We start from the raw sequence: 12,744 nt of genomic DNA, 5'->3' as shown, positions 1-12,744 counted from the left end.
ATTTATTGGTAGGTATCATACTAGAGGCCTGTTACAATTTGATGGCAGAGACATCAAGCTTTCTGTGAAATCACAGAAGTGGGTGTACCTGTCAATTTCACTGTAGTCTACAGCCAGTAAAGCGTTTTTGCTTACACTTTGGGCCAATTCTAAGAAAACTAAAAGAAACCTGCAAAGGACAAGGCTGTGACTGGAGTATGTCTAAGAGCAGTGTTAGCCTTGAATTTTTATATTAACACAGAATGGAGACATGTCTTCATGCTTTTTATTTATTGCAGCAGTCGACACAAGAATGATTTGGAGAGAAAAGCTCTAAAGGACCAATGTTCACTCACCAATCCAGGACAAAGATAACAAACTCCCCGCTCACTCTGTTTCTTATTTTTAGGCATGAAGAGACAGCAAGGGCCACTTTTGGACTACTGTCTAAAAACAAAGCAGCAGATCAGACTGTGCTGCTGAACTGGCTCATGAGTTATTTAACATATTCAGCTTCTCCCTATCTCTGTGCTCTGCAGCTTACTGCCTCAAAGAATCCATTAACATACATGTGACCCTGCATTAATGACTGCAAACCAACAGTTCTAACATCTATGGTCACTGAGTCATTCAAGGATCACACTTGCATACCTGAAAGCCTGATCAGCTCCGCTAATGGACCCCTAAAAGTGTGTATACAGGGCCAACAGACCTGCTTAGAATGCAGTGAATCATCACAGTGCTAACACTTGGAGTTATCTGTTTATATACATTTCGTTTATGGACTTTTATCACCTGAAATCCAGTTAAACCTCCATAACAACCACTGGACATGAATATTGACCCTCTACATCATGAAAAGTATAAACAGCAGGGCACAGGGCACATTATTAAAAACAGCTCTGATAAATAATGTGACATATGCTGCTGGTGGAAATTAATCTGAAGTATATTTTTTCTCTGATGAATCGTGACTTTACATATCTCACTGATGAAGCTGAGGGAGACTAAAAATTACCCTCTGTAATATTCTTCTTAATTAAAAAAGCCACAAGCTTCTTGTGGTTCTTGTTTTTGCTTTAAAAGCATTTAAATGGATGTAGTATTTATACATCTCAGCAGTGTTTTCTCCTTCTAATTGCAATATTTCAATCATTAATTTATATGCCATTTTCTTTGTCACCAACTTTACTCCCAGCTGTGGAGCTAGAAAGATAGGAGCTGTGCAGTCATAAGTTTGGATATGCCTGTTAGTTCAAGGGTTATTCAGACTTTTTAATTTAGTACCCACATGGTAGAGCAGTACTAAAGACTTGAAAGCTATGTGCCCTATATGCCTGCTGTTCAAATGCTGCTTCTATTTCTGATGTTCGGCTAATCAGGAGATTGCTGGCTTAGATGGAGGGCAGCTGAATGAAGGCCCAGTATGACATAAATAAAGATTATTTTGACCTGTGAATCATGCAGCGCTACTGCAGTACAGCGTGAGAATAAACATATGGAGTTCGATGTAAAAGGTTCTCTTTAAACAACGCAAAATGTTTTTGGATTGCCTAAAACAGCCACCATGTGACAATGTCTCAACCAGTTTTATGGGACTGTGACTTGTATTTACTTTCAGTTAACAAGTGAGTGCAGCGGTACTGCTGGCATACAGCGGCATGTAACCCAGCAGTGAGATGTGGCAGGTGGGTGAAGTTCCGGTTTTACAATGGAGAGGGGGAAATGACTCACTTGGAAATAAGTCACATAATATTTTTATATTGTGAACTCTGGTAAATTAGTTTTCCACTGAGTGACCTGTGCTGCTGCTGGTTCTAAGGTTTACTGCATTTATGTGGGTTTAGTCAGTTGCATCACGTTGTATGTTACATGTACTGTCATGGCTGAGTGCTATTAAGCACAAGTGCTTAAAAAGACTGGACCTCTTTATCTCCATGTAGACATTTCTAATCTCATCCAAGAGGCTTCTTCAGTTCTAAAACAACTGGTGGAGGGACTCAGGGAGGACAAACCCAATTCATCAATGATTCAAGGACAAAACATCCAAATGGCTACACTAAGCAACATATTGTATTTTGTCCAATGCAGTGAGGAATGTTCCTACTTTATAGTAAAGGAAACCAACAAATGCATTGCACAACGTGGGAGAGCCAGCTCAACAGGCACATGCATTTAAAGTGCTCAAATTTTGGACCAAGATTTTGATTTGATATACCTTTATTAGTCCCACAAGGGGAAATTTCATAAGGCTGCCGACCTATTGCACGCAATGGCGGCGCCATCTTACCCTCCGACCATACATACATTACACAAACATCACGTGGGGAAGACAGGTCAGAGAGGTATAACATGGAAAAAGCACAACATGAGGAAAGATAAGGAGAAAAAAAATAACTCCTCCCAGACTGAGCTCCAACAGGGAGATCAGTTTGAGAACAGAAAAAAAAACACCTCTGCACATAGCACATGAAAAAAAAAAAGAAAACTCTTAATACACCAAAAAACACATGACAAGCAACAGGGGTGGGTAAAGGGTGAGAGACAGCCAATGTAGACAGTACATCCGGGCCTGCAGCCTATGTGCTGGTCTCCATGATCCACCGTCAGCATCGGAAGGGAATAAGCATCGAAGGCGTTTGGAGGGGGGAAGGGGGATGAGTGTATGTCTGCATGTGTATAAATGTCTGTGTGCATGTGTGTGTATGTCCAGAGTTCAGCTGAGACAGTGTCCTTCGCCCTGCCAGGCTAAGTAAACAGTCTTCCAGCCAACCCAGGTGGCCTTGTATGGAATGGGAAGAACGGTCTAAACACAGTCGTTATCAGGGTGTTGTTGTTCAGCTCCAGCCTTGCAACCGCAGCTGGTGCCGAAGGGGTATCTGCATGAGTGATGGTGCTTTTTACTTTAGTGCAAACAGCTCATATGAATTTCCAAGCAGTTCTACAGTCCAACATTGGTCTCTCAATCTCCCGTTGGAGAGCCGCGAGCTTCGCCATACTTGCGCTCTGTGATGTTGTCATTCTTGTGCCCAAAGAGCCGATTCTGAGAACTCACGACAGTGTGCCTCCCCGAGATGTCATCCAGTTTACGCTCAGAGATGTTATGCCGAGCGAGCCCTTCCGAGATGTAATCCAGTCTGCACTCAGAGATCTTATTCTGAGTATTCACGGCAGCCGTAAGCCTTTCTAAGATCTTATCCATGCTGCACTCAATGAGCCCATTTTGAGAAACTCACGCCTCTTCCCATCGTTTCAATCCCAGCGGGGAGCCTTGTAGGGGTTTGAACAGCCAGTTCCGCTTCCTTAGTTCTCCGGTAAGTCAGGGCCAAGCCAGCTCTGATCAGCAAGAACCCTGTTACCATGGTTCCGAATAGGTAGCTATCTTCAGCACTCAGGCTCACCCAAGCCCAGACTTCTCGTTGAGAAAGGGATGTCAATTGCATTCAGAGACCAGTTGAACAAATCCATAATTCTCTTTTAGGTTTTAGAGAACAGACTGTGAGAGAGTGTTCTAGGGAAAAGTAATACAAAAAACACGAGACTAGACAAGGACACAAGAGGCTAAGCAGGGAAGCTAAGGGAGAGGAGGAGGAGGAGAGGAGAAAAGTGCGACCGCAGAAGATGACAGAGAGGAGTTAAGGTGGCAGTCTATGACCACTGTGAATGATCATAGTTGAACAGAGATGGTGACTTCTGACACCTACAGTGCAGTTTTGAGATCTGTTTCCAGGCGTTTCAACCCCTACCCACACCTTGCCTCAGGTGACCTCGGTAGCTAACATGATTGTCGAATATGGCAATTTCCTAATGAGGCTTTACACTTTGGCCCAAGTGATGGTAAAACCTCGGCTCGTGTGATGGACCACCTCCAGATGGTGTCATGGTCTGGGCAGGCTCAGGTTTTTATGTTTGTCTTCCTTTTCCTCTCACTCGTTTTTTTAGTTTTCTTTCTCCACACAGGCGAAGTGATGGGAAAATGCTTCCCTGGGATCCCCCTCAGGCATGGCCCTCTCTCTGATTCCTTGTTCTGAGTCTCCTCTCCTGAGTATTTAATGGCCGGAAGGATGGCAGATCTTCATCAGATCATTACACCTCCCATGGTGGTAATTAGGCTAGCCATTTGCTTTCCTTCCAACTTATTTACATTTATTAATTTCATTTCTCTTTCTGCCTTCTGGTTGCCTGTTTGGGGCTAACTCTATGAACCTGATTTCTTACTTACCTGCATCCCCAAGTTTCACTCAAGCCCAAAGCCACACTCACCTGCATACCCATGCTCCACGCTGCTCGCCTTACCTAACTGGGTGCCTGCTTGCTGTTCCATCAGACAATCCACGATTCACATCTGGAAAATCCCAAGTAAGGCTTATTTACCTTAACTTCACTCTAAACACAAAAGATTCTTAAGAGAATCATAACAACTTAGTGATTTGTCCAATAAGCCTTTTAAAACTGTGAGCTAAGACTGTGTCTGTCCCCTGTGTTAATAAGATGGGGGGGATAATCCTCACTGGGCTTCAAATACCCAGGACTCTCCAACAGTTATTGCTCAGGCTCTTGGATGAAAGGTGAAATGCCTTTGGGAACCTAAAGAAATTGCCGTCTTTTCAAGCACTAATAAAATTAGTGCAAAGATAGAATTTGTCCTGGCACTCATCAGCCATGATGAAATGGGCACTTATTCTGGAAGCTATTTTGAGACATTATCTAAATTAACTTTAATTTCAGTGGTCAAAAGAAAATGGAAACACATGTACAGACTATCCACTAAAACCTGATTTAAAAAAAATATAATATTAAATGCAGACTTTGCCCAAAATATAGTTTTAAACTTTTTTTCTTTTACCTCTTGTGTCTCTGCTGCTACTCATGACCTCATCTATAAATAACCACAGTCTGTCTGTGTCAGTGTTACCACAATGCTGCACAACAGCCAGTAAGACCTGTATTTACTGTCCCATGCACGTTTGCATTCATTACAAAAGTCTTTACTCACACCCCTTCAGTGGTACTTGCTAAATGCTGAAGTACAAATACTGCAACTTTATTGACATCTGTATGCATGAGAGTGATGACAAGAAAATAAGGATGCTTGCAGAGTCTGCAGGTGGCACCATGGGATGACTTTACTTTCATTGGTGAATCATCTGGAAGGACTGGCAGGCAGCAGCAGATGAAAAGTGAACTGACTGACGGCATTTTTTATTGTATTAAACTGCCTGTAAGATTTTATTAGTCAAAAACTGAAGGTGTTTGAACACTCTTTCAGAAGGTCTCAGTCCACCTTAATAATACTAAAATGCCTTATTTATCCAAAAATCTAGAAAGTTACTGTGGCAAAAAATGATATTAACAAAATAAATAATACATTGCAGAGTAAAAAAGTTAAGAAAGGTAAACAAATTACACTGAAGATGTAGTTTGGGGATAAGAAGACCTTTTTGCCTCACAGCAAGGTCTTAGGTTCAAATCCAGTTTGCATGGGTACTGTGCACTTGCTGCTTACACAGTTGGAGCTGGAGAAACTGGAGAGTGGGGTTCAGGTAAATTAACAATTCTAAATTGGCCGTAGGCGTGAGTGTGAATGGTTGCATGTCTCTATGTGTTAGCCCTGGCAGATTGGTGTCATCTCGCCCTATGACAGCGGGGATTGGCTTCAACTGATTTGGATAAGAGGAGGGATGGTGTAATTTGGTAAAAGATCATTTTTTGAAAAAGCAATTAAAGAAACCAAAATTTAAATATGACATAATGAAGAGCTTGGGTCTAAAATGGATGCAGGTATTATTGTGTGAGATGCTATAGATTTTCTCTATGTATCCTATGTATTCTACAAGACCACAGTTCCACAGCTAGGGGTACCGGGAGACTACGCCCTCGTTCCAGATGTCTGCTGTCAATTCCCCGTCAATCAGCTGTTGATGACGTCAGCCTGTCACCTCCGCTTCGGATCGCTCTCCTAAACGCTCGCTCCATAGCCAACAAATCATTTGTACTGAATGACTTTTTTAGCAGTAATAGTCTGGACTTCATGTTTCTCACGGAATCTTGGCAGCGGGAGAATGAATTTATCCACCTCAATGAACTCTGCCCGGTCGGCTGTCGCTTCATCGGGACTCCGCGCTTGGGCCGTCGTGGTGGTGGTCTGGTCACCGTTCACCGAGACAATCTCGCTTGCAGGATTATGAACTCTGAGTTTTTCCCTTCCTTTGAGTCACAACTTCTTAAGGTTGGTTTTTCAGATATATTTTATTGTGTTTTAATTTACCGCCCTCCCGGCCCCACTGGTGTTTTTATTCAAGATTTTACGGACTTTTTATCTTCCATTATTAAACTGGAGAAAGTCTTAATGATTGGGGATTTCAACCTCCACGTGGATGATCTTAGCTGTAGCATGGCCTCTGACTTTCTATCAATTACAGATTCTTTTAATTTTATTCAGCATGTCTCTGGACCCACCCATGTTAAAGGCCACACCCTGGACCTTGTGTTTTCCCTTGGCTTAGACATAACTAATGTCTGTGTTAAGGACATACAAGTGAGTGACCATTCCTGCGTTACTTTTAGTCTTAGCTTCCCTCTGTACACACCACCTTCTAATCTCATGTTCCATAAGCGGTTCATAAATCAGGATGTTGCATTAAAGTTTTCTAATATGTTGGACCCTCATGTGATCAGTGGCTGCACTGATGCTGATGCTGCTACACAGTGTTTTAACAATCATTGCTTGGAGATTTTAAATTCAGTGGCACCTATGAAATCTGTCATTGCTGCCTCAAAAAGAGCTCATCCATGGATAAATGATGATGTCAGGAAGGTCAAAAGATTCTGTAGAAAAGTAGAACGCCTTTGGAAATCAACTAATCTCGAAGTTCACAGGCTCCACCTTAGGGAACTTTGGGTTTCCTTACATGAAACCATAAAAACAGCCAGATCAGGATATTTTTCTCAGTTAATCTCATCAAGCAAGAGAAATTCCAAGGTACTGTTTGACTCCATAAACTCTATTGTTTCCCCCGTGGTCCACCCAGTACCCGTGACCTCTATATCTGAGAGTGATGAGTTTCTGAATTTCTTTGTGGATAAAGTTGATCAAGTCCGTATGAGCATTGGTTCGCCAATATCATCTCTTTGTGTCTCTGGGCCACCTCCCCCTCATTTACTGTCAGCTTTTAACCCAATGACCTTACATGACCTTTCACTCCTGGTGGATAAAATGAAAATTACCACTTGTGCAAATGACATTCTACCTGCTGGGCTTTTCAAAAATGCTCTCTCTGTCATTGGCCCCTCTATTGTAGAGATATGCAATGCCTCTCTTTTAACAGGTGTGGTTCCAAGGTTCTGTAAGCATGCTGTTGTTGAGCCAGTATTAAAAAAGAGCAGTCTGGATCCAACTCAGCTTAAGAATTATAGGCCTATCTCTAAGCTTCCAAATTCTGGAAAAAGTAGTTGCAGATCAACTTACCACTTTTTTAGAAAAACATGAAATTTATGACAAATTTCAGTCAGGTTTCCGTAAAAGTCACTCAACAGAAACCGCATTACTTAAAGTCTCCAGTGACATTATGATGTCAGCTGACTCTGGAGCATCCTCAGTCATGGTTTTGTTGGATTTGACATCTGCCTTTGACACCATTGACCATACCATCCTGATTAACAGGCTCCGGGACATAGTCGGTGTGTCCGGTCTTGCTCTGGAGTGGTTTCGGTCGTACCTCTCCAACAGATCTTTTAGTGTTTTTGCGAATCGGTTTATGTCACATTCTAAGGATCTGACATGTGGGGTACCGCAGGGTTCAGTTCTGGGTCCTATTCTTTTTCTTTTGTACATGTTACCTCTAGGACTTATAATTAGGCAGTTCCCTGAGGTGTCTTATCACTTCTATGCGGATGATATCCAGCTCTATTGCTCTTTTAAGCCGATGGAAGTCCATAAACTGTCCTCTTTAATTAATTGTTTAGCTTCCATTGAACAGTGGCTTGGTGACAACTACTTACAGTTGAACTCTGAGAAGTCAGAAACATTAATTATTGCCCCCGACAACCAGATATCTCTAATCAAACAGCACCTTGGTTCTCTTGGCTCATCTGTTCACTTGAGCCTCAGGTACCTTGGTGTGATCTTTGATTCTGCCATGTCCCTAGAGCAACACTCTCGACAGTTAATTAGGAATTGCCTTTTTCAGCTAAGGAACATCTCCAAACTGCGAACTTTGCTGTCTAAATCTGAGTTAGAAATGGTTATTCATGCTTTTATTTCATCTCGCTTAGATTATTGTAACAGCCTTTTTCTTTGTTTGAGCAAAAGGAATCTTGAGCGTCTCCAGTTAGTCCAGAATGCTGCTGCAAGGCTTTTAACCAAGACACGAAAAAGAGAGCACATTACACCAGTGTTACGTTCATTACACTGGCTTCCAGTACATTTTAGAATTCATTTTAAAATCTTGGTACTGACTTTTAAAGCTTTGAATTGTGATGCCCCTGCCTACATTTCCGATCTTTTAGAACCCCACACTCCCTCTCGCAGCCTGAGATCTTCTAATCAAAGGCTGTTGGTCGTCCCACGAACTCGTTTTAAGACTAGAGGTGATAGATCTTTTAGAGCGGTGGCCCCCAGGTTGTGGAATGCTCTCCCTCCATCTTTACGTTGTCTTGATTGTATTTATTCTTTTAAAAAGCAGCTTAAGACTCATTTATTTAGATTGGCTTTTAATTAGATTTGTGCTGTATGTTTGATTATTAATGTATTTTAATGTATTTTATGTATTTCTGTCTTATATTACTGTGAAGCACTTTGTGGTTTTTATCCTGTGAAAAGTGCTATATAAATAAATTGAAATTGAAATTGAAATTGAATTGAAATCCTAGTGGCAGTGGAGCTGAAGGATATATTAGAGAAAGCGTTCAGTTGTATGTCCAGTAAGTGGTGCAGAGGATCCATTAGTTATGCCATAACCCCTGGGTATACAGCACATTTAAGCTCTGCTTAACCACAGTAGTTAAAAAGAGCTGTTAAAATATGTAAAGACAAAAGACAGTTGATTGGTATTTTAAGACGTAACAGTCAGTGAGTCTGGAAAAAGTCAGTTATGAAAGTTTCTTTGGATGTGGTCCGAAAAAACATCAAATAGAAGGGGGTCACATTAGAGATACGAATACCAACAATTACCTCTGCTGCAGAGAATGACTTCATCAGAGTTACCAGGCTCAGAAATTGCCAATCACCACAGAGTAGAGCTCACGTAAATACTTCCCTGAGTTTAATTAGCAGGCACATCCAAACGTAAGGTGTTCAGAGGCGATTGTAAAAATCAGGCCTTCATTGTTGAATTGCCACACAGAAACCAGCGCCGAGGGCGAACAGGACAATTATAACTGCTCGGGCCGAGAAACGCGAACAACTTTAGTTTGATGAGCCAAAATTTGAGATTTGCTCCCAGCTGGCATGTCTTTATGAAACTCATTGAATCTCCATAATATGGGTCCCAAGATAAAGCATGAAGGACGAGATCTTTATTTTGAGTGGGACTGTATTTGTGTTTGCAGCAGCTTAATGAGCCAAACCATCTCTGTACGCTTTGCAAGGACTTTTTGACCAAGAGGCAGCGTGACTGCATAACTTGACCAAAATAAAACTTTAATTCAAGGAGGAAAAAAAGTGTATTTCAACAGTTATGTCGTGCTTTTTGTTGTGGAGAAGGCACAGTAACTGACCAGTATTTTTAATCTTATTGAACTGAAGTGAACAAAAAGCTTTTTATTCCTTTCCTTTTCACTTGCTCTCCTGACTAATCTGTGTATCAGGGACATTTCGCCTCCTCACTCACACATCTGCTCATCACTAAATACACACCGAGACCTTCCTCCTCTGACATTTTATTATCTTATGTTCCACACTGTAGTTGGCTTGTAGTACGGCACAAACAAAAACAGCTAGAGGCTGAGAAACAGCAGTTGGTTATACTGCAGTAGTACGCTGTTTTCGACTAGTTGGAGCCACGCTTGTAAAACAACATGCTCTAATCTTTCTTTCTACTTCCCTGGGCACAGACTGGTGATTGATATTGATCTGAAGTGTATGCATTTGCACTGACTTTGATCTGTGTGTGGTGATTCTCAGGTGATTTTGCATCCTTTGAGGCCTCGCATGTCTCCCGCACAAGGTGGTGTTTGGGTCGCCGTTATCTGGATAATGGCCAGCTGCTTCTCCCTCCCACATGCAATCTACCAAAAACTCCTGACCTTTACATACAGGTAAAATGATTCACAGTCATTATGTAAAGGTACAATTCAGTGGGGTTAGCTATGGAGATGGAGGTTCTCTACTTTATATGCTGATGGATGTGGAACAGGTTTGCTCTGTGTCAGATTTAAAGAAAAAAACCCCAAAAGAAATATTGGCTTGATTTAAAAAGAATGAACTCATTCACAGGAGTAATAAGTTAAGTAGGCGAAAACAGTAGCCAAAAGTCGACACAACAAAGTCAAAGAAGCAAAATGAAAACTGGAATGCTCGACATGGTAGCACAAAAGCAGTCTGGCGAATTGGAAGAGCTACACAGGAGTCATATCTACAAAGGAGACTTATTAGCTAATTGAGAAGTCACACATCCCCAGAGTTCCAAATTCAAAGTGTGTACAAGCAGAAATTAATCGTGTACAAAGAATTTTTTTTATCTCTTAGAGAAAATGTATAAATGTATTTATCTGTGCAGAACTGTCACTTTTCATCCGATTTTAATGACATTCAGGCGCTTATCAAAATTTAATATGGATTTTACACAGTGTGGTTGCTCTCTGACCTTTTAACAAAAGATCATCAAATTCCACTGGATTATATACTAGTGAGAATCAGAGCAAACACAGATGAAGATTTGCCCTTAAATACACCAAAGACTTATGAGCCTTCTGCGGGGTGTGAAGCAACATCACGGCTGAGTTCTTAATGAATTCATTAACTGGTGTGAGCAGTTTTTCCTCCAAATTAATGTGGATAAAACCAAAGAAATGTTTGCAGATATTTGTCAGAGGTCCCTTCCCCCTGCACTCATGTCTGATTAAAGGGGAGAAAGTGGCTTAAGTATTTCTAATATGTGTACTTATACCGTATATTCCCTGCTCTGATTAATGTTTATCCATAATTTTTGTATAAAATTAAAAATGCAATAAAGTCATACACAATCTGATGAATAATTAACTCATAATTAATTACTGAGTGACTATTTTTCTTTACTCTGTGGTTTAAAAAAATATCAGATAACAATGAAAAATGAAGAACTAGAATAAGTTTAAAATAACTATGAACTAGTAAACTCAGTGGATCAGAGATAAATGTTTTTTTAATTCATATTTCTCTATGAAATAACAATAGCCAATGATTATTAATATACAGTACTGGGTAAAGGCTCGAGCTGCACCACCAGTCAGACTTTCTTGCAAATTTAAAGTGGTTTTGAGCAATAGCTCTCCAGGCTTTCTGAAAGTCCTTCAAAGTTTTTATTTGGATATTGGCTGATTTTTCACTCACTTTCAGTCCAGTCCTTGTATCTGACCATTTTCAGAGGAATGTTTTTGTAATTGTTACTTAACACTGTACTATGAATCATTCAAACATAAAAACGCACCTTATTCAACAGATGACCCAGAAGTGGGTCTATACATAGGAGACATTAAGAACAAAGAACCAATTTTCAGTTGTATTTTTGGGAACTTTATTTTATTTTAACCAGCACCCTGCCACAAAAGTGCCTCATGTGTTTTATTTTCTTTAATTGAATCAGTTAAAAATGCCAAAAATAATAATGTTTGACAGACATAAAATACTATTTTTGAACCAGTAATGTGATTCCCAAAGAACTATTATCAAAAAGCCTGGCATATGACGTGGTGTGTCCTTAAAAAAATTGAGGAAACTGGATAAGAGTAAAAAAAGTGGCAGGCCTAAAAAAAAACCCCCATCTACAGTAGGTGAGTGTCAAGTCCTTAAGAAATAGGAAAATCTCTAACAAAGACCTGCTGCTTTACTGTTCATGACCTGAGAGATGCATGTGGCCCTTCAGTTTCACTGAAGTTCACTGAAGCCTCATAAGAAAATGGAGGGGTGGCTGTCAAGAAGCCATTCTCACTGAACGGATAAGGGTGATTTGGTATGCCACATTAGTAAGTAAGCAAGTAAAATTTATTTATATAGCACATTTCACAGATATAAATCACAAAGTGCTTCACAATAAAATCAGAAATACAAATAAAATAATATAAAACAGTGAAAAAATAAATTAAAAGCTCATTTGTATAAAAATGTCTTCAGCTGCTTTTTAAAGGAGTCAATGGAGTCTAGGCAGCGTAAAGACAACGGCAGGGAGTTCCACACCCTTGGTGCCAGTGCCTGAAAAGCCCGATCCCCACATGTTTTAAACCTAGTACGTGGGACCACCAGTAACCTCTGACCTGACGACCTAAGTGCTCGGGATGAAGCATGAGGCTTCAACAGGTCAGAGATATACTGGAGATATACTGCAGAGCTCTAAAAGTTACAACTAAAATTTTAAAATGAACCCCAAAATTTACTGGCAAGCAGTGAAGAGAAGCCAAAACTGGAGTAATGTGTGACCTCTTGTTTGTGCCAGTTAAAAGTCTTGCCGCGGAATTCTGTACAGTCTGAAGGCGATCCAGAACTGATTTGTTGAGACAAGTAAAAAGACCATTACAATAATCCAAACGAGAAGAGATAAAAGCATGAAGAATCATCTCAAGTTCTGCCTT

General features: G+C 40.6%; 1 protein-coding gene across 1 annotated transcript in view; it reads left to right on the top strand.

Annotated features, from left to right (window-relative positions):
- The window catches only part of gpr83 (G protein-coupled receptor 83), a 35,540-nt gene that overhangs the window by 17,116 nt on the left and 5,680 nt on the right, over window positions 1–12,744 (top strand). Inside the window, exon 3 of the mRNA XM_005456922.4 lies at window positions 10,103–10,236. Within this exon, the coding sequence (XP_005456979.1) occupies window positions 10,103–10,236 (134 nt within the window). The remainder of the gene's footprint in view (window positions 1–10,102; window positions 10,237–12,744) is intronic.

This window comes from Oreochromis niloticus, linkage group LG6, assembly GCF_001858045.2.
Source record: "Oreochromis niloticus isolate F11D_XX linkage group LG6, O_niloticus_UMD_NMBU, whole genome shotgun sequence".
Lineage (NCBI taxonomy): Eukaryota > Metazoa > Chordata > Actinopteri > Cichliformes > Cichlidae > Oreochromis > Oreochromis niloticus.
This window is presented reverse-complemented; position numbering and strand designations above follow the sequence as displayed.